Source organism: Tympanuchus pallidicinctus, unplaced genomic scaffold (assembly GCF_026119805.1).
Source record: "Tympanuchus pallidicinctus isolate F22 unplaced genomic scaffold, pur_lepc_1.0 scaffold28, whole genome shotgun sequence".
Classification (NCBI taxonomy): Eukaryota; Metazoa; Chordata; class Aves; order Galliformes; family Phasianidae; genus Tympanuchus; species Tympanuchus pallidicinctus.
The window spans coordinates 6,784,956-6,810,724 of record NW_026294745.1 but is presented as its reverse complement, the minus strand read 5'-3'; the positions used below and the strand labels follow the sequence as shown (position 1 = coordinate 6,810,724).

General features: G+C 44.3%; 1 protein-coding gene across 2 annotated transcripts; it reads left to right on the top strand.

Annotated features, from left to right (window-relative positions):
* Positions 1 to 9,126: 9,126 nt before the first annotated feature.
* YPEL1 (yippee like 1) lies at positions 9,127 to 24,950 on the top strand. 2 transcript variants are annotated; one of them, XM_052691374.1, is made up of 5 exons: positions 9,127 to 9,431; positions 11,948 to 12,230; positions 18,395 to 18,438; positions 19,724 to 19,832; positions 20,576 to 24,950. In XM_052691374.1, the coding sequence occupies exons 2-5, from the start codon at positions 12,114 to 12,116 to the stop codon at positions 20,663 to 20,665; spliced, it is 360 nt and encodes a 119-aa protein (XP_052547334.1). In that variant the 5' UTR covers positions 9,127 to 9,431; positions 11,948 to 12,113; the 3' UTR covers positions 20,666 to 24,950. The 2 variants fall into 2 exon arrangements, with proteins under 2 accessions (XP_052547334.1, XP_052547335.1); XM_052691375.1 differs by lacking the exon at positions 9,127 to 9,431 and adding an exon at positions 10,093 to 10,224.
* Positions 24,951 to 25,769: the final 819 nt, after the last annotated feature.

Below are 25,769 nucleotides of genomic sequence, written 5' to 3'. Positions count from 1 at the left end.
GTTTGAACCTCCGCTCCACGCCTCCCCGGCCGTTCTAGGAATTGCAGCGCTGTTAAACCCGTAGTTGTGCCACCTGCTGGTTGGAAAGTAACCATGAGTATAATTTCCGTCAATAAAAAATGCAGCAGAATGACTGTGAAACACGGTGATTAAATAGCAAAAGTGATAATGCCCAGCATTCTGAAAAGTGTTCTGTAGCACTGTAGCTGCATCTGCTGTCAAAGGGTAAGCTAGCAACATTTCAGGGCAAGAATTTACCTTGAGACTGGGAGTAAACAGTTCACATTCTGATGTGGCAGGGATTTGATTTTTTGTTTCTTTCATTGTTTGCTTTTCCTATTTGTAATTTTATTTAATTTCATTATTATTATTATTTTTATTTGAAGCAGACTCTGTGTGTGCAGTATGACTGCTCAAGGCACAGAATGTGAGGACTAAAAGAAAACTGAGATGGATTTTTCCCCTTTTTTCTAGTTTGTGTACAGGTCAAAGTAATTCCAACCGCCCATAAATAAAGCACAGCATCTCGTTATGGAATGAGACAGAAGCAAACTGAAGCACTGAGAGCTTTCTTAATGAACACATCAATGAATGACGTCACGCCAGTTGCCGCTATCAGACTTCATGCAGTCTCTTCTTTGTGTCCCCATACCTTTCCACTCTTCATACTTACTGACATCAATACCAGAAAAGCAAGTCAGGATAAAGGACAGCAGTGTTTTTCACACTGAGAGAAAATGGGAATATATGAAAAAAATACTAAACTGCTGCCGTGTTTTAAAACCCCTGTTTGTTGTACGTCAACTTCTCTCTTGCAGTGATATCCAAGGAGCTGCAAACTCCTGTCTGCTGCCGCAGCGATGTGCCTGGCAGGAAGTTTCTGGATGCTGAAGTTGAGTATCTTGCTGGTTCTAACAGTGACTCTGAAGGCCATGCAGTGGTTTTTATTCACTGCTTCCCAGTCTGCTCAGTACGGCACCCCACCAGCTGCTGAATTCTCTGAGCTGAGACAAAAAGCAATACTGCTGCCCTGATTAAAGATGGGTCACTTTGCTCTGTGTTCCTGTGCTCCTGCCAGAGCAGCTGGTTTGGTCTTGTCTCGTGCCATGCCTCAGTGAGCAACGCAGAAGACTGGAGAGACTTTCTTATTAGAGATCCTAGATAAGATGTACCACAGAGGTGAGGCGCTGGAACACGGGTATTTTTGAGGCTCTTGCCAAAAAGGATGGCAGAACAGTGATTTGATGAGGATACTTGTAGCAAAATAGCAAAACCCAGGATGCAAAATAGATTTAAAAAAAAGCAAGCAAACAGCAGGCGCACCTTTGGCAGTCGGTGTGTGGTACAGCACTGATACAACTTCTTTCTCAATGTGTGGGTGCAGAAAAAGATGTTGAAAACATCACAGGCAATATTTACACAAAAGAGCTGAGTACAAGCCTCTCCAAAACTTAGGTATCGATTCAGATGGCATTGCAATATTTGAATTTAATCTCTGTTTTACCAGTCAACCTCCTGTCCCACTGCACTGCTGAAGAAGCAGCAGCATTGCCTTTGTTTTTATTTTAAAGGATTATTACTGCACACTTGGTAGCTTTCACGCTTGCTGCTGGCTGCTGATGTCTCCAGCAGATGTAACACAGCCTTTTGTAGCTTCCTCCCACTGTTGATGCACTCACTCAAAATGCAAACTATGCTGTGGCTGCGAAGGTGAGAGTCCAGCAGCCAGATCACTCTCCTCCTCCCCTGCTCCCTTCCCTGTGCTGCTTTGCTGAGCTGGTGGCTGTGCCAGACTCAGACAAACCTGTATCTACCAGAGCAGAACACAAGTATTCAATTGCTGTGTGCATGGTACGTAGTTCAGCATGTACTGTGTGCACAGTGCCTTCTGGCCAAGCAACATGCTTATTTAATGCAATTATCTTCTGGTACAAGAGATAGCAAGGAACTCTTTATGTGGAACAATGGTCCAGCTGTGAGAAAATCGATTTAAGAAAGAGACTTTGCTACTATTAAGTCACTGTGTGCCAACCTTGCAAACCTGCACTTATTTTCAGATATTTGAGCACAGCTGCAGAGGACACAAAATGGAAATCTAGACGTGGAATGTGCTCTAGCTTTACATATACATGAAAAGCTAAGGCAGCTTTGTTACCAATGGACAGCACGGTTACTCTGTGTGCCTTATGGAGAGACTCTTCTTGACAGACAGGTTTTGCTGAGATCTGTGGCTCCCTAAAACAGGCACTTGCTTTGTCTCTACGTCATGTGGATCTGTGATGTACCTTTGATATTAAGACAGTCAAAATAGGTGTGTAATTAGACTTATCCTGTTGTATACCCAGCAACCAGCTCTGTGTCAGTCTCTGGAAACATGATTTGTGTGCTCTCTATTGCTGCCATCTTGCTTCCCAGACAATGTTTTGTAAAGAGAGATGGATGCAGATTCTCGTATGATCCTCAGAAGCTCCATGCAATAATATGCAAGGTGATATATAGCAGAGCAGCAAGTCCAGCACACGCAGTCAGGTCACTGCCTTCCCACTGCCAACACCGAAGCTGCTGGCAGTGACCCACTCACCGAAGGAGGGGTGTAGTTGTGCTGCACACTGCAGTGTGAGTTTTTGTCTCTGTGCTGTGAATAAGGGACCCGTTGAGCAGTGATGCGGTGATTAGTTCAGATTTTGGCTAGCTTCTGTAGTTTCTGTTGTCTTTTGTCTTCTCCTATGCCAAGTTCATAGTTTGAGTGGTCAAGCTGTCAAACAAGGCAGTTACTGAATGTACTTATTCAGATTCAGGGACTGCAGGACGAGCACAGGCAAAGTCTGTCTGAAAGTTCAGATGCTATCATTTATTACATTTAATGACAGCCACACGAAAAAATGCCTGGAGAAGCAAACAAACAAATAAATAATAAATCAGCCAGAATATTTGTAGCATTATACAAGAAAATAGGCAACGCTTGCTTGCACTGATGTTGTCTTTAATCAGTCTCCCCGTTTCTCTGTTACCAGAAACATTCGAGCCATTTGTTCTAAAATGTCTGGAGGAAATTCACACGTTTGTTTAACAACATTTATGCCCGAATTTTAGCAAGAAGGTTGGGCGACCTGATCGCAGTACGTCCGCCTGCCCGCGTCTGTTCGGCCACCAGATGGAGCCGGGCCGCAGCGCGCGTCCTGGCGGCCGGGAGGCGCCGCTTTGCCCGCTGCCTCCCGCGGGACGCGAGCAGCGCAGCGCCGCTCGGCTCCGATCGCGCGCTCGTTGTTTCCAGCACCGCTGGAGAAAACGAAACCCGGAGGAACGGGACGGAGCTGCGAGAAGTCACTGCATCCCAGAAATGAAACTCCTGCAGCCGACTGAGGAAACCAAAAACCTCGGATGCTTTTTTTCCTGAGCCTAAGCTAAGCTAATCCTTCTACTCTGTTGCATTCTCACGGGTTTATAAAAGCGACTGGAGAAAAATTAAAATTAAGACAGAAGAAGAACTACAAGGAGGGGAAAAGAGGAAGGCGGCAGAAGAGGCATTTGTGCTGGTCCGGCAGAATGAGGTTTGCCAGCATAAGTGCCAAAGAGCAGGGAGTGCCAGGAAGTCAGGACGGCAGAAATACTGGGCAGGAGCACAGCAGGGCTGCCGAGAGCTGTGCGCACGTTCCCTCTAGCGATCTCTTCAGGCACTTTTTCAGTATCTTCTTAAAAACAGTTCCCATTCGGCCTGCCTGCAGAGCTAAGTTACAGCGCGGGGTTCCGTGTTCTCCGTTATGAGCATCCGTGTCCTCGCTTTGTTACTGCAGTTCTGCCAGTCTGCCTCATTCTGTTTCAATCTTACACTGGACTCACACTAATTGCAACACAGGCTTTGATTAGCTTTTATTTTTGTTCTTCAGTAGCTGATTCCGTGGCCAACATTACTTTTTGCTTTGTATAGTCATCTCCACCCTGTGAAAGAGAACAAGCTCATTAATGCTGTTTGTCTTCAGATAATCCTAGGAAATAGGGAGATGCCTTGAAGTCTTATTCTGCACCTCTACGTTCTGCCCCGGTGGGCTGGCTGCCACAGAAAGTCACCCCATCTGATGAGAGCAGGTGTCTGTCTTCCCTGCTGGAGGACACTCTTCAGCTTCACTCGGTGTGTGTCCCGATCACTGTCTGGAAAAATTGAGATGATTCTTACTGTAAAAGCAATTCTGAAATGCCTTCTGGGATCCTAATGAGAGTCAGCTGAGCACCCGACCACCAGCCAGCGGTAGGTGTGACTGTCAGCTTGTCCAAGGAGGACAAGAGCAGTCCTGTGTTTGACAGGACAGAAATGGCCGCTGAATCCTCAGTTCAATTTGATAACCAACCATTTGATAACTTGGATGAGGATCTGAGAGGGGATGTAGAAACGATTTGTAAACTGAAAAACATGTTTATTACTCAGAAGGATCACTTGTTTTTATGTCTATAGTAAGTTTTGTTGTCTCTTCAGACTCATGGGCAAAGGAAGGAAGAAATGAAGATAAAACTGTGTTACATTCGAGGGAGAAATAAGATTTTTTTTATCAGTGAGAGTAATTAAAAACAGGAACAATGAATTAACAATTTGTAAATTGAGACAGGATGTTCAAGGATGTTTTCCCAAGGGATGTCCTATTATTCTGTGATTCTGTGCTCTGGCTTAAAGACAAATAATGGCATAGCTTCTACCTCACAGCAGGTCACAGAGATCCCCTCGATCCTATTTATCTGTGCAGCTATACAGCGTGCTTGTGCTGGTTGCCCTTAGCTGGAAAGGATACGAGAATGGAGATATGAGTCTAGGTTTCAAGATGAGAAACAACCTCTTGGAAGAAGAAAAAGAATAAAAGAAAAAAGATTTAAACCAAAGAAACCCTGAGCAGAAAAAACTTGGATCCCTGTAGCCAACTGATTTGCATGTATAAGCAAGCACGTGCAGAATGTGTTTGTACAAAACATGTGTCAGTAGGAAATGAATTTCTGCTTTTCCATAGCTCACAGAAAGTAGTTCCAACTTTTCAGATAAAGCTGCCCAACATTAGCCAAAGAGTCTGCAGCTGCGTGAAGGAGATGACAATCCTTCTTAATGGTGGACTTCACAATACTTATACGTACATTGGAAAAGCTTTTATTATTCTTCATGTTCTACTGCCTTTTTCTTTTGCCTTAGAGAGATGTGGCCTCTGCTTTTTTATTGATAAATACAAATAATGCACACAGGCTCTTGTTTGGTGCACTAAAAGGCAATAGTTTTCAAAATGTACAGTAATTTTGCATGTGCTGCTGTGCTCCCATTTCTGATTGCATGCTAAATCGAGATTCAAGTATTCCACTGCACCAGGAGTGAATGGCTGTAGAACCAGCGGTGCCATTTCCAGTCTCATGATGGTGAAGCGGTCCGATCCTTGTGTACAGCCTGGTGTATTGCATGGGAGGTGCAGCCCAGCCTTGTCTGCACTGGGAATCACCCAGCCACCTTCAGGGATGGAGACTCCAGACGTGACCTATGTCCCAGGAGCAGCCTCGGATAGCTTGTAACGACTGGCAGAAAGTTACAGCACAGCACTGCTTCCTTCCTCACCCAGCTGTGCGAGCGGCTGCCTGCAGTCCCTGCAGCTTCCTCTGCTGCTGAGAGCAGTGGGGCACTCGCAGATCCAGACCTGTTCTCAGCACAGCTTGCCCAGTGCAAAAAAGCCCCACAGTTGTCAGGAATAAGAACGGCTGTCACTTGTGATCACCCTTCATTACTGAGCACATATCAAGTGGATGCAGTTCTTATTGTTGCTCTTACATTTTTGTTTGGAGACCCAATGGAGAATATAATAAGACCAGATCTGTGACGAGCTCCTGGTACTGTTTATCTCGATGGGAAAGGTCCAGATTCTCTGGTGAGAACAGCCAATTAAGCATTCTAGAACCATACTCCAGCAGCAATAATTACAAATTTGGGCTTAGTACAAATGTATTCGGAAGCTTGAAGTGCTTAAACACTGGCTAATTCTCTAGTGAACTTCTCTGCTTTAGGTAAGGCATTTGCATACCTGTCAATCTGAATATTAAAGTTTAATTAGCATCCAATTTTGGTAAAAGTCACATAAGAAATAAAAGAAGGATTTCCATGGTGATGGTGGTGGGAAAAGGAGCAGTTCGGATCTGGCAAATGACAAATCATCCTCTAGTGGTGCATATTTCAGCCCACTGATTAGGGAGAACGTATACAAACACACAAGAAATGTGTTTGTGCACACCTGAATTAGGCATCTGAAGTAGGGTGATACAGATGTTTTTCTCCATCTCACCCATTTGTATGTATGTGAGCAGATATCTACATCTGTTCCTACATAAAACCATGACAAATATTTGATCTGTAGCCTATAAACAAATTCTTCTGCTTATTCTCCACTTGAGGATGGTTTGAGACCTCAGGATGTTTCAAGACGGCTGCAGTGGCTTCACTCGCAGTACGAACTGCTGTTGGTGCAGCTTCCAGTAGAGCCTGCAGATTTTGCACTGCTGTCTGCAATGCAATCAAATGAATACTTTCTCCTACTGCTTTCAAAACTCATCCCAAGTGAAAATGTACTTTGTTTACCTGAATGCCTCTCTGCATGCAGATCCAGACAAATAACTAAAAATATGCTGTGACAAGTGCCAGAGTAATTTGATTATTACCTAATAATGAGCTGGTTTCAATTAATGCACAATATTATATTTTAATGTTATATAATCGCAACCTTGTTCTACTTCCATCTCTCTCCATCCATAACCTGCACAGGGAAATGTCGGCTGGCTTTGTAAAATTCTTGTTTCCCAATCTCTCTTTAAATTCCAGCACCCTTCGCAACACTCATCATACATCAGTTGTTCCTGTGATGCACTCCAACCTGACTTCTGCCACGTCATAAGAAATAGATGCATTTTATTTTCCTTGGAGAACTTGGCAGAACATAATGTCATAAACTTCAGTTATAAACTTCTGAGAAGAGCAAGGTGGGTTTTTTTTTGTACATATATTTTTTCCATTATTAAGCACACATTTAAGGGAAACATACAGGAAATTATTTTTATTTGAAAAAAAAAGCGCATCTTCTTTCAATAGTCTTCTTTCAATTAAAACAAAGAGCATGAAGCTTTACAATTCTTAGACCAAGTGGTTTTTAAACGTTTGAGACTTAACATATCCTGAAGAAACAACGGAAGGAGCAATCCTGAAATTATTTCCCAGTTTAGAGCCTTTAATAGTCCTTCCTCCACCTCACATTTGCAGTTTGCCTAGTTTTCAGCACGGCTCATGGTTTGGGGTACAACTCACCTGCAGTTCTGTTTCTAACACGCTAAGCCACAGGGACAATGACCATACACTGTCTCTACAATTCCTGTGACCTGATGAATTCCTGAACTGCAGGCCATAACCTTAATTGGAATCCTAATGAGAAAAAGTGACACCTTCCTGCTCGTATTACACAGTGATGCAGGGCACACAACAGAAACACAGTCAAGAGTTGCCAGACTGTCAAAATTAGTGCCATTAAATTACCAGGGATAATATGCTTATGATATAATCAGGACAGAATACAGGGTTCGGTAGTGGTACTACGACATCTGCTTTGCTAATCAAGATGAGCCCCACTGTGAAAGGCAGAATTCACCCTAAGTGTTTACAATCCAAACTGTATATTGAGATTGAGTTTAAGTATTTAATTTTATCTGTGCTTTTTAAGTTGCTTCACTGTAGTTGTGGACTACATACCATATTGTCAAACACACCATTCTTCATCAGAGGTTGTTCATATAAGCAACCTCATCCTGCTGCTGAAGGCACTAACTACATCCTTGACATCTCTTTATGTTTAGAAAAAAAGGAGGAGAAAAAAAAAAGAAGAAGAAAAAGATGGTATTCTAACAGTGCAGCTTGTGTGTTTGTTACTAGGGAAACAAATAGCAAAGAGAAAGAAACCCTCAGTGTCCTTGTCATTTAGATCTTTCAGTGGAGAAGCAGAGCTTGTGTTAAAACAATGGAAACATTGTTCCACTCTCAGGATCCTTTGCTGTCCTCGCTGAATGACAGACATCCCTTTCTTCCCTCATGTTCTTCTTGTCTTCTCTGAAAAGAACAGCTTCTCTAGTCGGGGTTGGACTCTTGTTTCATTTTAATTCACATTCATTAGGTACATTCAAATTGTACCTGGAAGTGCTTTCACAGCTGTGTGCCCCACGCCGTTCCACCAGTACGCATTTCATTTTCACTGTGCAACAAGAATGGCCATTAATTTGACTTAAGGGAAAAGCACGTAACAGCAACCAAAGTATAACATGGCAGTTACGTAGGTTTGGAGGTGTTGATATAGCCACTAACTGAACTGCAACGGATCTTAGTTGTTTAATATTCTGCGAAGTACCAAAAAACCGGTTACAACTTGGAAGAGGGAGAGCTGAGGGCGGGGAGGCAGGGACAGAAGGCAGGCAGGAAGCGCTGGCGGTGCTGCGGGCGGGAGGCGCGGCTGGATGCCGCGGGCACGACCTGCGCAGCGGCGGCTTGGCGCGCTTAGCCCTCACCGCCGTGTTTTGACCCCTACAGCCCGCGCGCTTGTCATCTCCCGGAGCTTTGCCTACTGTCATCGGAACTGAGACACAAAGCCCCAGGAGAGGAACGAAGGCTTGCGCTACCTCGCCTCGTTGCACCGCCTTCACTCTCCGGTCTCTGTAACACCCACAGCGCTGACAGGGGCGGTTCCGACCCCTCGGCGGGCGGTGCGGTGCGGTACGCACACTCCGTTCCCGCCGTCGCACCGCCGCACCTCGCGGTCCCTCAGGGGCCGCCCGCGCCCGGCGCGCGCCGCGCCGCTCCCGCCTCACCTCGCCTCGCGCCCGAGGCGGGGGCAGGGGCGGAGGCGCCGGCGGCACGCGCCCAGCGACCCGCGGAGGAGGAGCAAAGAGGGCGGGGCCGTGGGGGCGCTCGCCCCGCCCCTCGGCTTTGTGGAGAAAGGCGAAGGGGGCGGAGCCGCGCCGGATCCCCCCCACCCCCTCCGGAGCCCCAGGGGGGCGGGCCGGAGAGCGAGGGCGCGCGCGCGCGCACGCTGATTGGCTGCCGGCGGCGGTGGGAGCGCGTTTAACGGCCGCAGCGCCCCCGAGCCGGGGGAAAACAAAACAAAGGCGGCGGCGCGGAGCGGTGCGCAGCGCAGCGCGGCTCTCAGGATGCCTCGGCCGGCCCGCGGCTCTCAGGCGGGGAGACGCGCGCCGAGCCCCCGGCCCGGCTTATGACCCCCGGCCGCCGCCACGCGCGCACGCAGCCCTTTGTTTTCGCTGCCCCTCGCTGCGGGCCGGGCGGGAGGGGCCGGTGCGGGCCCCTCGGCGTCCGCCGCGTGGCGTCCGCATCTCAGTGCCGCTACGGGAGCGCGGCCCGCGGCGGTGCTGCGCCAGGAGCGGAGCCGGTGAGTGCTCGGCGGCGGCGGGGCCGACGGCTGCGGTTGGGGGGGGGGGAAACGGCCGGTGCCGCGGCGCGTGGGGAGCAACTAAAGCGGGGGGGGTCGGGGGAAACAGCGGTTAGTGCGCGCGGGGCGGGGGCCGCCGGGGCCGCTCGGACGGGAGGAGGCGGCGCGGCGCTATTTATAGCGCCTGGAAGTGACGGCAGCGCCGCTCGCCCGCGGCTCCCGCTGCGGGGCGGCACTTTACATAACGGGGGGCGAAGCGGCGCTGGTGCGGGGCCGCCCGTGGCCGGGACGGAGCTTGCCGGGGCCGTCATCCTTGGGGCGGGGGGAGTCTGGCAGTCGGAGCTGCTCTGCCTCGCCGAGAGCCGTCTCCGTTGCGCCGTTTCCCTGCAGTCGGTTTCCGGACGGCGGCGATTTCGTAGCGCTCCTTTTAGCCCGGCGCGGGCCGCCGAGGAACGTCAGCATCTCGGCGGGCTTTGCGCTCTCGCCTCCCCCCGCCCTCCGCTTCGATCCCCGCGCCGCCGCCCCCCCGCCACGCTCGCGGGTGTTTGTTTACACATCCGGGAGCCGCGCGGGACGGCCCGGCTCCGCCCCCGGGCCCACAGACCACGCCCCGCGTGACGTCACGGGGCGGGGCCGAGGCGGCGGGGCGCCCCGCGCCGGGTGGGAGCGCTGGCGGGGGCGCCGCGAGTCCCCGCCTTTGCCTTCCGAACCGCGGACTGGAAGCGTTCTTCAGAACGCCCTACGCGAAAGTCTTTGTTTTGCTGGCTGAACTTCTGCAGGCGCTGGACTCACGGTGTGTGCTGATCTGAAGAGTCGGAATCAAAATATCATTGCGTGTGGCGTCTGTCGTCCTGAAACCCTGTCTGATTTTGTTCCTTTTCTGTGCGGCTAAACAGCATCTCTGCCTAACGTTGTCATGGAAACCGGGCTGAGTGCGACCGGAATTCAGGGAGGGAATCCAGGGGGGCTTCACTCAGCTCCCAGCGCTGTGTTCTGTCACTGTCCCGCTGTCAGGGCAGTGCCTGCTGTCTTACAGAAGCCAGCTGTTGTCTGCACGTGCTGTGCAGCGGTCTTTCCATTGCAGTTCTAATTGGATGCCTGTTCTCCCAAGATGAGGCCATATTTCTTTAAATTTTCCCTAATTAATAATTAAGGTCTGCCCTTTGTGCTAACTGGGTGAATGTCTCAAACCTGTTGTCGTATCCCTTAACATTTCGATGGCTGTCCTTCTGACCTGTGGATTCGTGCTTTGGAAGGCGGTTTGTTCCCGTTGCTCTGTGTTTGTGCACTGCATGTGTTCTCCTACGTGTCCGTTCCTGTAGTTTTATCTCTGTCTTTACCATTGCCTTTTTTAAGAAGGCCTCTTAGTCCTCTGGTTGTTGTGGAGAGTCATCTCTTGCTGCCTTAACTTTGGCTGTAGCTCCTGTGTGCTGAGCCTACTGTATGGGTCACTTTCTCAGGACTTCTTTAGAAGCGCAGTGACAGCTTCCTATAAACAGTTCCTAATTTGTGGCTTTTGTTATTTTTCTTTGTGCTAGCAGTGCTGGAATAGTGGTTAACTCTGCACTGTGTGCAGTTCACAGCTGATAAGTGTTTTGTGTGTCCATTTCAACAGCTGCGTCAGTGCTGTAAATTCTCCATGCCACTTTCATTGCTGTGCCTGTGCTATTGACCTACTCTGCCAGTCACCTGATAGCTGGTGACATAAGTGCTGTGCTGTGTTCGTGTTTGGGTTACTCATTAGCCTGACACACATTGCGTGCTGGCTGATGCCCTCTGGCAGATCAGTGGATGTTATGAATATTTAGAATCTGTGATTTTCAGGCAGGGCTTTAAAAGGGTTTCCAGCTCAGCAGGAAGGCCTGGCCTTCTGTTTATGTGTGTAATTTTTCTTAAAGGTACCCCAAGGCTTAAGAAAGCAGTTGTGTATATTCTTTGAGTTCAGCTTTTACCCTCTGGATGGCTTCAGTAGTAACCATTAATAATGTCAGGGCAGTTGTCAAAAAGGACTTTGTCTAAAGGCACGTCCTGCACAGGGGTGGGGAGGATGCGCAGCTCTTGGCAAGGGTGGCAGCAGCCGGAGGAGGTGTAGCAGGGCTCCTGCAGGTGTCTGCTGTTTGTCTATTGCTGGTCGTAGCGAGAGTTTTCCAGGATACCTTGTCACTTGTTCTGTTGGAGCCCGCTGCTGACTTAGATAAATGATTTTCTGGTCCCCTGCCTTGTTGTTGTAACTGCTGCATGCATTTCTTGGAGCATACCTGATGTGTTATAGAAAGTATTTCTACATTTGTATCTCCTTCACTGGAAATGGGGTGGAATAGAAGCCACTGGTGGAACAGAAGCTGCTTGTTGCTCTGTTAAATTGAAGAGTTGAACAGCTTCCCTGAAGAAAGATGACTGTAGCACAGCCAGACATTTGCTCTTAAATAACCCTTAGTTTAGTGCCTAGTATTGTTGAGCAACAAGCTTACTGTGCCTCTGTAAAGCTGGTAACTTTCTGCTCTTTTTGCCTACAGGTTGTGACTGTTTCTCTTCTGTCATTTGTGTGGAAAGTGCCACACACACTCCAGAACAACAACGGCTTTTGCTTGCATATTCCAGTGTTTCTTTTGTCAGCGAGTTCAGCAAAGTTGTAATTCTTCAAGTGCCAGCCCTGAGCTGAGTGAGGAGCCACCAGCAGAAATGGTGAAAATGACAAAATCAAAAACGTTCCAGGCTTACCTGCCGAACTGTCATCGAACCTACAGCTGCATCCACTGCAGAGCCCACCTGGCCAATCACGATGAATTGATCTCCAAGGCAAGTGGTTGTTTATGGGCTTCACAAATAATTTCTCAAGCAAATTGGCTCCCCTTGTGTCAAGGCTCCCAGTAGATAAGGGATGCAAATTCAGTGCACGCTTCAAAGCATCTTTCCTGGGTTCACTCCTGGGTCATAGGTGTTGCGTACTGAGGACTAGATACGTTCTGGAAACTTAGATATATGTCCCTTAGTGACATATTCTCATACTTGCAGCCTCCATCTGCTGTCAGGTAGGTATTACCTGTGAGATGTTGTATTTCAGAAGTCTAAGGAGAACTACTGGAAGAAAGCATGGATTTCAGGAGGGAAATGTTCTGGTTATTCCAGGTAAAGGTTATTTGACCCATGGTCACAGAACTTGCTGTATCCAGAATGTTCCACTCGTTATGTCATCTGTAAACACTTTCTGCTCTATACCAGTCCCTAAAGAATACAATTAATGATATATTCAGAACATTTGACTGTCTAAACTTGGAAGATATGTGAATTGTTGAAATGGGCTCGGCCTGTCCTTAACCTGTTGCTGGGAGAGACCAAGATTTGTAATGTGCAGAATGCATAGGAAAACCTGAAGTTTGGGGAAAATACCTAAGGGGCTGGTTTGTTTTTTTGCTTCAAAATAAGTTTGATGGATTTGCTCTTAGTGGTATCTGGAGGTAACAGCTGCTCTTCAGACATCTTCATATTCGTGCTTTTTGTATAGTTCTTTTGCAGGATAAAATTTTTAGTACCTTTGTAACTGACTTTCTCTGCCTGTTTTTAGCAGCAGCGGTCTGGTACTGCTAAAGAGATGGGAGTGAGCTGCCCCTTCAGCTGAGGTTTTCTTTGGGTGGGAAGAAAGTATGCTTGTGCACTCACCCTTGGATTGTTATCACAAAGTACTTTCTCCGTTGTCTTTTGTGTTAGTAACACTTTCAATCTTCACTTGCATATCAGGACAACGTTTTGACTCATAGTAAAATTGGTGACTGTTTTGGACTGCTATGTTGCTTACTCTTCTGCTCCGCCTTTGTTTTAGTCTCCTAAGCAATTATTTCCCTCAATTCAGTACATGTATGAGGCATAGAACTGTGAATTTAACTTCTTGAATAAGGAACAGTGAGCTGGCTCCTTGTCTTAAATAGAATGAGGAAACTATGAAATGGGAGAAGGCTCATAGAACAATCACTGTGGAAAAAACTTATTTCTTTTTAGGATCAGTGGAAACATGGGGAATTTGCAGATAGTGACATGAATGTTTGAATTCCACTTGTTTCTGTCTTGCCTTGAGTCTAACCTACAAGCTTCATTCTTCACCGACAAACAGTAGGGAGGGGTTGCATTATTGAATTTCAGATGCATACTGGAAGAATCAACTTTGCTAGCTGTATCTCTTAAGATACAGATTCATCTTCTAAATGTATTTCTAAACACATTTAATAGGAAGCTCTTCTTTCAGAGGACTTCAGGTTTTTGTATGCTGACTGAATTGCTGCAGTTACTGCACACACTGGCTGCCTCCAGTGGCTTGAGAGCCTGGGTCAGGAGAATGCTGAGTAACAAACGTCCTGATGTTACAGCTCTAAAAATAACTTCAAATATTTAGAACTTGAAATGAAAAGCACGTGGAGATCTTCCTAAAAACTTGCTCTGATAGATCCGGGAAGTTTTGGATGAGGATTCTAATTTAATCCTGGTTTCTTTAACATCACAGTGTCATGCAATCACTCAGGTCTTGCCTGGCAAGTAGCTGAAAGCACTGTCTTATCTGCAGTATTGCAGAGATGGATCTGAGAGATGATCTGAGAGAAATAGTAAATGGAGCAAGTTTTTTTTCTGCCTTGATAATTGTTTAATCTGTGTCTTATGTTGCATTATGTTGCATCATTTTCTTTTAAAATCCCAAAGTGGCAAAAGAGCCCTGCAGTCTGTAGCCTGGTACTGTTCAGGTATCAGAGCACTTGCACGTTTCTGATGTGTGCCAACGATGCTGTTTTTATTACTGAGTAATAATTATTTGACTTGGGTGTATGTTTAATATAGTAATGGAGGGTCTGTCTTCACTTGCGATGTGAGATCCAGCAAATGAAAGGAAGCCCTTCCAAATGAGGCACAAACGAAACAACTCCTTGCTGTCCTTTAGTTTCTTTTTTTTCCAGTGTTATGGTTAGCTTGCAAGCTTTGCTTAAGGAAGGCACTGCTCATGCCATTCTCACTGGCTTATGCTAATGCCTGCCATGCCTTTTAATACACGCTAAGGTAGCAGTTCAGGTATTTTCAGTGAAGCATCTAATCTAATCCTGTCTGCAAGGAATGATTAATTACATTATGAGCTTTTTAGTAGCTCCCCTTCCCCCACCCACGTTTGTAGGTATGCCTTAGAGCAATAAATGCATGTTCTGTTTAACTGGTAGTTCCTTTTCTTCTGGGTGAAGCAGCTAATCGTGCTGTTGGAGCTAATTACTGTTTAACTTAGAAGCATAGCTTGTACCTATTTCTGCAGGTATGTACTAGTGTGTAAGCAAAACATCTCTAAACCTTCTTGACTACAAAATGAATTGACAACAGTTGTGTTAAATGACTGAAAAAAGTCATAATACCAAACAGTTGCTACAGTTGACCTTAGTGTAGTTCCTAAGCACAGTTTTTCTTACGATATCAGGCATTGTAGATACTTCCAGCTTAGCTGAAATAGGGCTGCAAGAGCATTAAGCTTCTGCCTGTAGAACTAGACATGTAGATTTTCTAGGGAAGGAGCAACTCATTAAATCAATGCTGTGCTACTAACTGAGGACCATCAAAAGCCAGATGCAAAGCAGATTTGTTTTAAATGAGAATTTTGGTTAAACTGGTAAATTGCCCAGCTTGTAAGTAACAACTGTGATTGCTCTGAGTTGTTATTGATGACAGCTGATCACACCTGCTGCTGTCTTCTAATTCATCTCTCCTGGGTGAGGCGCATACTCAGGATAATGACAGTTGTAACAGAGCATTCTGCTTTGTTAGGATTTGTGTAGTAGTCCAGGAAGTGCTGAAGAGGTATTTTGAAGTCTGCGTTTGCATAGGTGATGTTTGCTCTTCAGAAAAGCGGTTTGTCTGGAGCCTGGCTGGAACAGTTGTGCCTGCCAGTCCTTGCACTGCCATTTAAGGTGCTCCCTTCTCTTCCATTTGCTTGGAGGAGCTGACATGAGGAGCTTAACCTGTCAGCCTCTTACCTTTTGTATCAGTATGAACTGTACAGTGTTGAGTGTGAGAAACTTGATGCTGGTGAAAACAGATGTTTGTGCAGAATAAAATCAGTCTGTTTGTGCAAAATACTCTCTTTTTAGCCAGGTTACAAGCTTAGCAAGCAGTTCAGCTGCCACTGTGAGCTGTGCCTACTTACAGGATGCAGCAAGAGGTAGAATTCTGATCATAAACCTTTCTTATGCCCATTAGTGGATGGGAGCCCTATTTGTTCATCAGTACTGTCTGATCAAGTGTGTGTTATGTGACAGATGTGTGCCTTTTTGTGCTGTTTGAATACAGCTTTCAGTAAAAACAAACTCCTTAGCTATCCATGTGAACAGAAAAGTGTGACAGCTCAGCTCTGACAAATGGAGAACTGGATTAGAAAAATGACAAGGCCCAGGAGTTTCAAGACTTGCATCTTTCCAGTGCTTTTACTTCAGTCAGTGCATAGAAGTTCTGCATGGATGAATTGCAGAGCACTGAATGCTCAGTTGATCTTGTGGTAGGACACTGATTTTAAGGGAAGACTGCTGTGAATTGATCATACCCAAGTTTGGTATTTGAGAACACAGCAAAGCAAGCTGTCACAGGTTGTTCCAAGTCATCTCCTACTGATGTGAAGATGGAGTAACTCACTCTTCTGGTTGGACAGCAAAACAGTTGTATGGCATGTAAATACTGAATTTAGGCTCTAATCGTGTATACAGGTGAGGAAGATGGTATCAGTCCATCACTCAGACTCTGCTAACAGGAGACCAAGAGAAGGAGGAAATGGAGGAATTTCTCAGGATGAGCTTTTCTTTTCCAGAACTGCTGTCATGGGGAAAAGTTCTGTTTTGTCTTCCTTCAGAAAAATGCATCGTCCAGAAAATTAGGAATGGCTGTTTCTGAGAGAAGGGGGAAAAGCCTAGAAGAGTATGGTGTGTTCAGGGTAAAAAAAAAAAAAAGTAAAAATAAAAAAAATTGAAAAATATTTTGAAAAATATATCAAAATAAAAGAACAAAACACTTCTAAAGTCGCAGTTTGTATTTTTCTTGATTAGAATTTTGTGCAGTATATGGAAGAAGAGGGGAAGGGCTGCTTTTCTGCTATTGCTGGCATGTTACTGCTGTCCTCCTAAATGCAGGGTCAGGAGAGTGTTTATTAGGTGATGCTAAGTCACACCAAGTCAAGACTAAACACAAACTTGGCAGAAAAACAGAGTATGAAAGGTCTCCTGGCTGTTAATTTGTTCTGGAGCCTTTTTTCTTTTCTTTAGCAGCTAGCTGGGGCCTTTGAGGATGGTATGTGTAGCTTAAGGTGTGATTCTGTAGGACCAGCCAAAAAAAAAATCAACGTGCAATTTCATGCACACCAATTGCATGCATGTGAACAGGGGCTGCAGGGGGCAGAGCGCGGCTCATTTGACTGGGGGTGCATTGGATCCTGGTGTAATTTGGAGAACATTTTGAATTGTAATTAAAAAACAACAATGCATATAAAGGAAGGAGAAATAGCTGCAACTTCCTAGCAGCTGAATTTGTACAGTGTTGTAACAGGGAAAAATAATGGTCATCGTTCAGTGTGTAGTTGTCCTTCGGCTTAAGAAGTGAAATGCAATTAGGAAACAAACACTGAAAGCTGTTACAAAAAGGTTCTGAAAGTTTCTTTAATTTCAGATGTGTGAAACAAGGAAGTGCTGTGATTCTAGGTTGTAGTGCAGGTTTAATTCTTTATGGTTAGGAGGGCCTTCAAAGCATTTTGTTTGCTTTATAAGAAAATTTTGATTGCTCAACTGCAGTTTTCTCTGACTTGGCTTGAAGCTGACTCAGAATGGTTCCTCCTTTGTTAGCAAAGCTTTTTTAATAGCATGTATGGCAATAGATTCTGTTTTCATCTGCAGTAAGCATGCTTTGTTTCCGCACTGACTGTGGGACACAGCTCTAAACTTGAGTGCTGCTTATTCTGTGGAAGCCACGGACTGCAGGATCTGCACCATTCTGCCAGCTTCAAGTTTTAAGCATCTCGGGGCCGGTGCTGTGTTTTGCTCTTAATGGAGGTGTCAGGATTACTTTCTGGCAGAGCTGCTCAGGCTGTCCTCAGCAGTTTTACCTTTCACTGCATGGCATTAACTTTTTTTTTTTTCCCTTACTTTTCAAAAAGCCAGACTTGCAATTCTGGGTACGGGACAGTGTACCTTTTCTCTCATCTTTGCTGTGATCAAATTAAAAAAAATCAGTATTCTAAACAATTGAGATTTCCTTGCCTTTTAACTAGTTAAATATCAGCACTGTAAGCTGCTCGGTAGAATTTCTCATTTTAAAGGGAGATTTTATGGGTAGCTGAAGTCTGCGTGTAGCTGCAGTGCTGCTGGTGCTGCATACAGCAATCAGTGGTGGTTTCCTTGGGTGCTGTATGTAGTGTGGCTTCAGCTGAACACTTAGCTCTTCCATGTACCATTTTCCCTTCTATGCTTTTTGTGCACCGTTCTGAGTCAGCGGTCAAGATGTGACAGTTGCTGGCTGTTGCTAATCATTAAATTAGCACAATATCATCTGGTTTGATGTCAGATGCCTTCTGGTCGTGTCACTGTGAATAAGTGTCAGAGGAGGCATCCATTGCAGGGTGGACATTCTGCCTGTGGTTTTTGCTTTGTTACTACAACCCAATTCTTAAAGTAGCTTTTGTTTCCAAGAACTTCCCATGTTGCTGTACTGTGGCTTTCAGAAGAGTTGGTGTTTGATCTTCAATACCAGTACTTCAAGGGTTTTTGAAGCATTTCAGAACAAACGTGGGCAAAATGATTAACTTTCTGTGATATACTAAGATAGGTAAAGAAAACTGGGGGGGAGGGGGAAGAGGGGAAAGGATTTTTTTTTTTGTTTTTTTTTGTTTTTTTTTTTTTTTTAAATGCAGCTCAGTATTACTGTTTTTTCTTTAACAAATCCAATGTTGTCTTTTTTAAATGCAGTCCTTCCAGGGAAGCCAGGGACGAGCCTACCTCTTTAATTCTGTGTAAGTATGCTGTTACAGTTATGCACACTACCTACAGACAGTATTTTTTTGTATGCTTCATAAGCAGAAAACAATAGCAATTTGCTTAAGTTCACTTTGTCCTGTTCTTTTTAGAAGCTTTCTTTACTCACTGGCAATGGTTATTAAAGAGCCACTGAGCTGATGAACACTCCAATGCAGATATTAATTTCTTACAGTTCAAGTAGTCCTGCAAATGGCTGAGAGTTTAGAGAGCAGAGTTAAGGAGAAGTTCCTTTTGTGTAAGTAAGGCTAGCATATTGAGCAGAAGTTGCCATTCTGAGATAATCCAGAAATCAGAGAGTCTTGCACGACTGTGATTTTACTTTGGACGACTTTGCTGTCTAACATTTTCTGTCTCCTGTGATAGATGCATTTACAGGTTAATGTTCCAGTACTTTGTACATCGTAAGTGACCTTGAATATTGCAGACCTGCTAGAGGCCAAAGGTATCTGCAATTTGGCACTTTTAGGATGCACCCTTATCGTAAGATAAGGGGGAGTTCTTTGAATTTGCTAATGGATGTATTTTGAGTTTATAGTACAGCAGATGGAATTTTTGTCTTTATTTTTATAGCAGCTGATTATGTTGCAGCATTTCTGGAAAAAGAAATGCAATTAAATGCCTTGGTGTATTTTAGGTCAAGATAATGGAACTCTAACTGCAAACTCCTTATTTGTAGCTGTTTAGTGAAGACTTCAGACTGTGACTCTGACAATAGAACAGCAAAAATGGCAATGTTTTGTCCTTTCATAATATCTAAAAACTTGGTTTAGTCTTGCCCAATCTTTTCTGCACAGACTCATGTTCATGAAGTATTCTGATGCAGTACTTCATGGGATGATTTGTTTCTGTAGTTCTGTCTGTTCATCGTGACTCAGTCTGCTGCTCTGTGGCAAGGAGATTTTGAGCCTTTTTCCTTGCTGCTGTTCTGGAGTTTGTTCTCAATTCCAATAGTGGTGCTGATGCACTGATGCAGACCATCAGAGTCAAGGTCACACGCTCTTTTCTGAAGAAAAGCACAAAATTGGAGGGGTCTTCAGTTACTGCTTTCTGGTCTGTTCTTAAAAGGTTTTGCTGTTTAGCAGGTTGCTGATGGGCGTAAGTGGGCATAACTGGCAGTGTGAGGTTGAGGCAAATAACTTCAAAAACAGAAATCAGAACTCAAACATTGTTTTTGTCTTCTTGAGAAAAGGGGAATGGCAGATAAGGAAAGTGCTCTTCTGCAGTTAACGTGGAGTCCTTTCTATTTTTTTTTCTTCCCAGGGTAAATGTGGGCTGTGGTCCAGCAGAGGAGAGAGTCCTTCTGACAGGTTTACATGCTGTGGCAGATATCTATTGTGAAAACTGTAAAACCACTCTTGGATGGAAATATGTAAGCAATGTATTTCTGGCTTTGCTCGGTTCAAGCACAAGTACTTGAGCAGCCTAGATATTTAGTTGATGTTACTTTTCACATACAGCTGACAAAAACGTACTTTTGCTTCCTTACATCTACTGGAATGCTGCAACAGATGACTGTTTGGATGACAGCAAAACTAGCATGAGGTATCGGTGTTATTGCAGCTATGCAATACTGCTGTAATGGCTGCTTTCCAGTGTTACACACAGTGTATTCTAAAACAGATGGCAGAAATTGACAAAATGGGTCTTAATGGTCTTGATTTAAAAAGTCGGTTCATACAGCAGAAACATCTGATGTGATAATGGCAGCAAACTTTTTTGTTGCTCACAAGTAACATGAACTTGATTCTGGCTTTGGAACGTTCTGTAACACAGAAAACACTGAGAATGTTAGATCATGGATGTTGTAAGTAGGGTTCTAATGAAATGTATTTTCTGATATCTAATATTAACCTCACGCTGTGACCTTAAGATGTAGAGGTAAGGATATGCCTAGAAATAAATGCAAAACAAGAACAAGTCGCCATTTGGAAAACTTGTAGTTCACTCAGGAAGGAGAGAATAAATACAGAGGAAAAAAACTTGCATTAGCATCTTCAGTTTTTGAAGTTGTTTATCTAACTTGTGTTTTTAATGCAAATTTGATGTTTAAATGCTGTATTTCCCCACCTTATTTCAGTATCTTGATTTCATTTTTTTTTTCTTCCTGTCTAGGAACATGCTTTTGAGAGTAGTCAGAAATACAAAGAAGGAAAATTCATCATTGAACTTGCCCACATGATAAAAGACAATGGCTGGGAGTGAATCATAACCTTTTTCCTTCTGTTTGGACAATACTCTGTGGGACGTTTTACAAAGACTAATGCAAAGTAAAGGAAGAGCTTGGCTAGAGTGGCCCTGAGAGTATCACTGAACTCTGAAACCTCACAGATGAGTAGTGTAGTGTAAGTGGCTATTTCAGGCCATGTTTGCCTTTTCTCCTTGTGTAAGTTCCCCTTTTTTGTACGTGTATTATTGTGTGAACAGTTGTTTTGGAACATTTTGGATGACCTTTTTCTAAACTCTCTCAAACGAGAAACAGTTCACTAATTGAAAATGGATTTTACTGGCTAGCATCTGTCTTTGACCTATGCCTTTAATGCTACCTTCTGCTGTGCATGCTCCTTGCCTAAACACCTACACTCCGATCCTATAGAACTTCTATATCTGAGATGTCTGAAAGAATGTATGGGATGGGGTGCAAATTTCTTACATGTAGCAATTTCTGATGTGTTGGCAGCGCAGGGGATGCAGTATTGTAGTTACGAACTTCTTTTTAAAATTTGAGTGTACCACAACCTGAGTACATCTTGTAGGTGAGCTGGTTACAGGTGCAGTGCTCAGTTCAAGAGTATTTCAGTTGCACTGACTGGAATGAGCAGATCTTCAGTTGTTAGGATGAGTAATGCTAGAGGTTTGGTACCTTAATGAAATACCTGAGAAGGATTTTAAATCAATAATGCTGTAGAACGCATTCAACTCAGACCAGCACATCCCCTGAGGAGTTCCCAGGATAGGAAGTTTGTAAAGTGTAGCTTGCAAGATAAAAAACAAAAACAGAAAATATATGCATCTTCTATTTTGGGAAAAAATTAGTTGGTGTATTAAAAAAAATTGGTACTGTACCTTTGCCAGTAACAGGGACTTGTGCATTGATAGAGTTCTGTGGCTGGTTCCATGTGACTGTGTAGTCCTAATGCACTGGACAAAGAGGTTGATATCAAGGAAACTCGTTGGAGTATTCTTCTGCTACGTTTGAACAAAAATATTTATTTTTATGTGAAATGGTCAGAGCCTATGAGATGAAAATTAGAATAGTGCATGTAGAAAGAGGCGGTAACAGGAGGGAAGGGAGTTGGACTCATTTTTTCATAAAACAAATTAACAAGGTAGTTTTTAAAATTTGAGGGCGGGGGGAAGGGGTTTCTTGGTTTGCTGGCTGAATCATCCCCAGGAACGTTTTTATAATAAAAATTTATATGAAACTTACCCTCTCTTTTGATCTCCCACTATTTCTTAACTGGAACGAGTTAATAAGAGAATCTCCTCGAAGGTGTATGTATGCTATTAGATGTTGGTGTTTGTGCATGCACATTCTCAACTTTTAAAGAAATGCTCTACGTGAATTTGCTGACTTTGTTTTCAAGCTGAACAGCCTCTGAAGACTGTTTGAGTTCTAATCCTCCTAATGCTCGTGGACAACGTGTTTGGGGAAAAAATCTTTTAACACTATGTGAAGACCAGACCTGAACAAGAGAGAAGCCTTGCAATACGAAATCATTCTCTTTCAAAAACATTTCTAATATGGCACCTGCACAGTTCAGGCCGAGGTGCCGTTGCTGCTGTCATGTTTTTGGGAATCTCTAGGCTTTCTGAATTCTGCTGCACTTTAGAAATTTTGTCATGCATGAAAAAATATGCCAGTGGGTAGGGGCAATACAGATCTTCAAAACCAGCCTTCCAGTCCTTGTGGAGAGGAGTGAGAAGAGAATTCTCCCATGTGTAAACATTCTCTGCAGGCTGGCTAAACTGCATTCGAGACATTGTAATGATCTATCTATACCTGTGAGTTAAGAGTGTAGGAATTAGGGAAGTAGTTGAAGCTGTTGGGTTTCAGTCCAGACACCTGAGGTGATACGATCTGCCTGGATTTTGTGGCTTACTTGTTGCTACTTCATGCTCACAAATGAGGTTTCAGGCTTCAAAGTCTAATTTTAACAGTGTCTTTGATGCAAGGTGGACTTTGGTGTTGCCTGTTTCTTGATGTTTTTGACTTGGAGTTCTTGAGACTTTTCCTCCACTGTTATGTCTGTTGCCAAAACAACAACAAAAGCAGCACTAAAACTTCTATCTGCAGAAGTTTGTGTTGGCTTCAAAGTCCAGTTGTAATGTTAGTAGTTGTGAAGGCGCTTACGTGAAGTTTGTGCATCTTTGAGCTTCTTGTATTTCCTGGCTGCAGGCTTGCTGAAGTACACTGGACTGAAGGCAAAAGTAATAGCTGCTTTTCAGTAGAGAGTTGAAATTAGAGGAAGTATGTAAAGCATTAAAGATTTTTCTCTGTAAAATCGGGGGTTGGCTCTTAGTTAATCCTGTCTGTAGGACAGTCCGATTCTTATTTAGAAATTCAACCTCTTTCTTCAGTGCATTGTTTATATTTTAGACTGGACTTTTTCACCAAAACCTTAATTAACTTTGATGCCAAAGGTTGAGACTTGATCGAGTGCTTTTAGCACATAGAGCTTCACACTACTGGCATAAAGAGTTAATGAAATAAATGTGACTTTTGTGGCTTTTAAGAGAACCAAACAAAGCAGTGTTCTTTTTGGTCTTTTAAGAGTGGATGCTTAGGAGTAGAACTAACACAGAATTGCTATTTCATGCTGCCGTGTAACGGTCGGTTGGATTCATTCTATTGAGAGAACATGTGAATTTTTCTTCTTGTGTTGCTTGGGCAATGTCAGTGATTATTTTCTCCCCGGTAAAGATGTAGAGTGTTCTTGTTATTGGTTTTGGTGAAAGTAGAATCCAGATAGCAATGGCTGCTGGCTGATGTGAAGAGGTCAGTCTGGTCACTGACCCCTCCAGCAGTCATTTGACAGAAAAATAAACTTACTTGAAAAAACATTTTACTAAAGCATTTCCCCTCTAACCAATTTTTGTAATATATTAAAGATTATATTTAAAGTTTGTATGTGTTTGCTCTCAGCAAGTTTACTTCCCCTCCAACTTGAGCACTTTTGTTACTTGTACTGGTTATTTTTATTGTTGGTCTTAACATTTATTTTGTATTTTGTTTTTTACAAACTGTAACAAAAAGCTTTTGTGAACCTTTGACTCTTGCTGGCTCTTTCTTGGACCAAATGAACTGACTATGAGCTGGCTTAGAAGAAATGTTCATTGGGATGCATAGGAATTTGCTAGCAGAAATGTACACGTATTGAAAGCTTTCTTCCTCTGAAATGCTCAAGCTGTGTCAGTCAGAAAGTAATTAATCACATGGCTGTGATGTGACCATGCTTCCAGTCTTGGTCCAAAATAATGGCTGGAACAAAGGTGTTCCAGGACTGATTGCGAGCACCAGAATGCTCTCTGGTCCCCCAACCACCCCTTTGATTAAGGAGGGGCGAAAATTTCAGTTCAGTTGCAAATTTGCTGTGACTTAAGCTGCAGAACTTAGTGAGGGATTGCCAACCCATCAGTCTAACCACTATTGCTGCGTGCTCTTAGCAATTTACTCATCTAAATTGTATCTGCCAGTTCAAATGGCTCTTCTCCTTTGGTGGTTGCAAGCTGTACAATGACAAACTGTATCAACTGTGCTGTCATTCAGTCTTAGCTTCACACTAGCAAGGCCTACAGGTGTCAGTGTGAGCAGTGCACCCCTTGTGCTTGCAGTCTCTGGGAATCTGCAGGAGCAGAGAGGGAATACAGTTGATGAAATTTCTTTAAATTTAGATCTGATCTCAGAAGTGCTGAGGAAGTCATCGCTGTGCCCATAAACCAAACTCATCTGTAGCTCTTCCCAGTGTACCAGCAGTGCAGGAGCTCCTCAGTGCTGTGTCCCATCTCGGTGCACGTGATGCTTCCTCTGAGCAGTGCCTGTACAGAGCTGTTTCTGCACGTCATCTCAGCAGTCAGAGGGCAACAGCAGCGCCCTGGAGAGTCACAGACCAAACGCCTGACATCTCCATTCTTTGCTAATGGAGATGAGTGGAAGAAGCTGACAAATTGTTAAACTTTTTGGACGTTCTGTTGTACTTCATTTAGACTCGCGTTGAGCCAACAAGCGCTCTGAGCACTTCTGTGAAAGGAGCGGGGGCTGCAGAGCTTCCTTCCAAAAGGACTGCTGGAAATGGTTTCAGCCCTCAAGCACGAGCCATCGGGCGGCGCTGAGCTGTGCCTCGTGGTTCCTCAAACTCCTTACAGTGCTTTCTTTTACAGGTGACATGGCTGTGTTGCTGTTTTGTCCTAGCAATACTGTACATCATTTGTTGTTTCACTATATTGTATCTTGAGGTATCACAATAAAAGCTTTCAATTGTTTTGTTGAGTTGCTTGCTATTTTTTGTGCTCTTATTTTTGGTTTAGGTTCTTGGTGGTTTTTTTTCTTTTTTTTCCCCCACTGATAATACCAGAGAGGAAAGCCAGCGCTCTTAGTAGCTCAAAAAACTCGTGGGCATGGGTTGAATCTGATTAAGTACATACTTGTAAGATTGTCACTAAACGTGTGGTTTTTTTTTTTTTTTCCTTTTGCTGATCTTTCCAGAGTTAAGATGCTTTCCTACTTGAGAGCTCCAGCGCAGTTAAAGCTAATCTGAGAACCTCATGAAAACAAAGCTTTTAAAGGGAGAATCAGCCTGCACACTCCAACAGCAACCCTGCGAAGTTGGAGGAGGGGTGGCTGTGCTGTTTGGTTACCTTGGTCACCTGGAGAGCAGAGCGGAACTCTGAGCACAGGCATTCAGTCTGTTCTTCCTGCTTGGGCTGGGAGGAACTTCTCCAGTTTATGCAATTACAGGAACAGTTTTCTCATGTGTTTGTGGAAGACCCACCCGCTCTGGAGTAGGCAGGTAGGACGTGGTGTTGACTGGTCCTTAACAGGGGTTTTAAACAACAGGCTCTGCATTGATCTTGAAGGTGCTGTGCTTGTCACCAGCTGCTTGTTGGACATCGAGCTGTCGATTACTACAGGTGGAGCTTGGAAGCCTCCTCAGTTCTCAGTCCAGCAATCTGCTTATCCAACTGTAACGTTCTGTGGAATGCTTTGGAAAGTATCCACAGTCTCACTAAAACTGAAGTGTATTGCATCAACCACTCACCGAGGCAGTCGGTCCATCGCCACAGCAGTGAGTTGGTCAGGTGTGGTCCT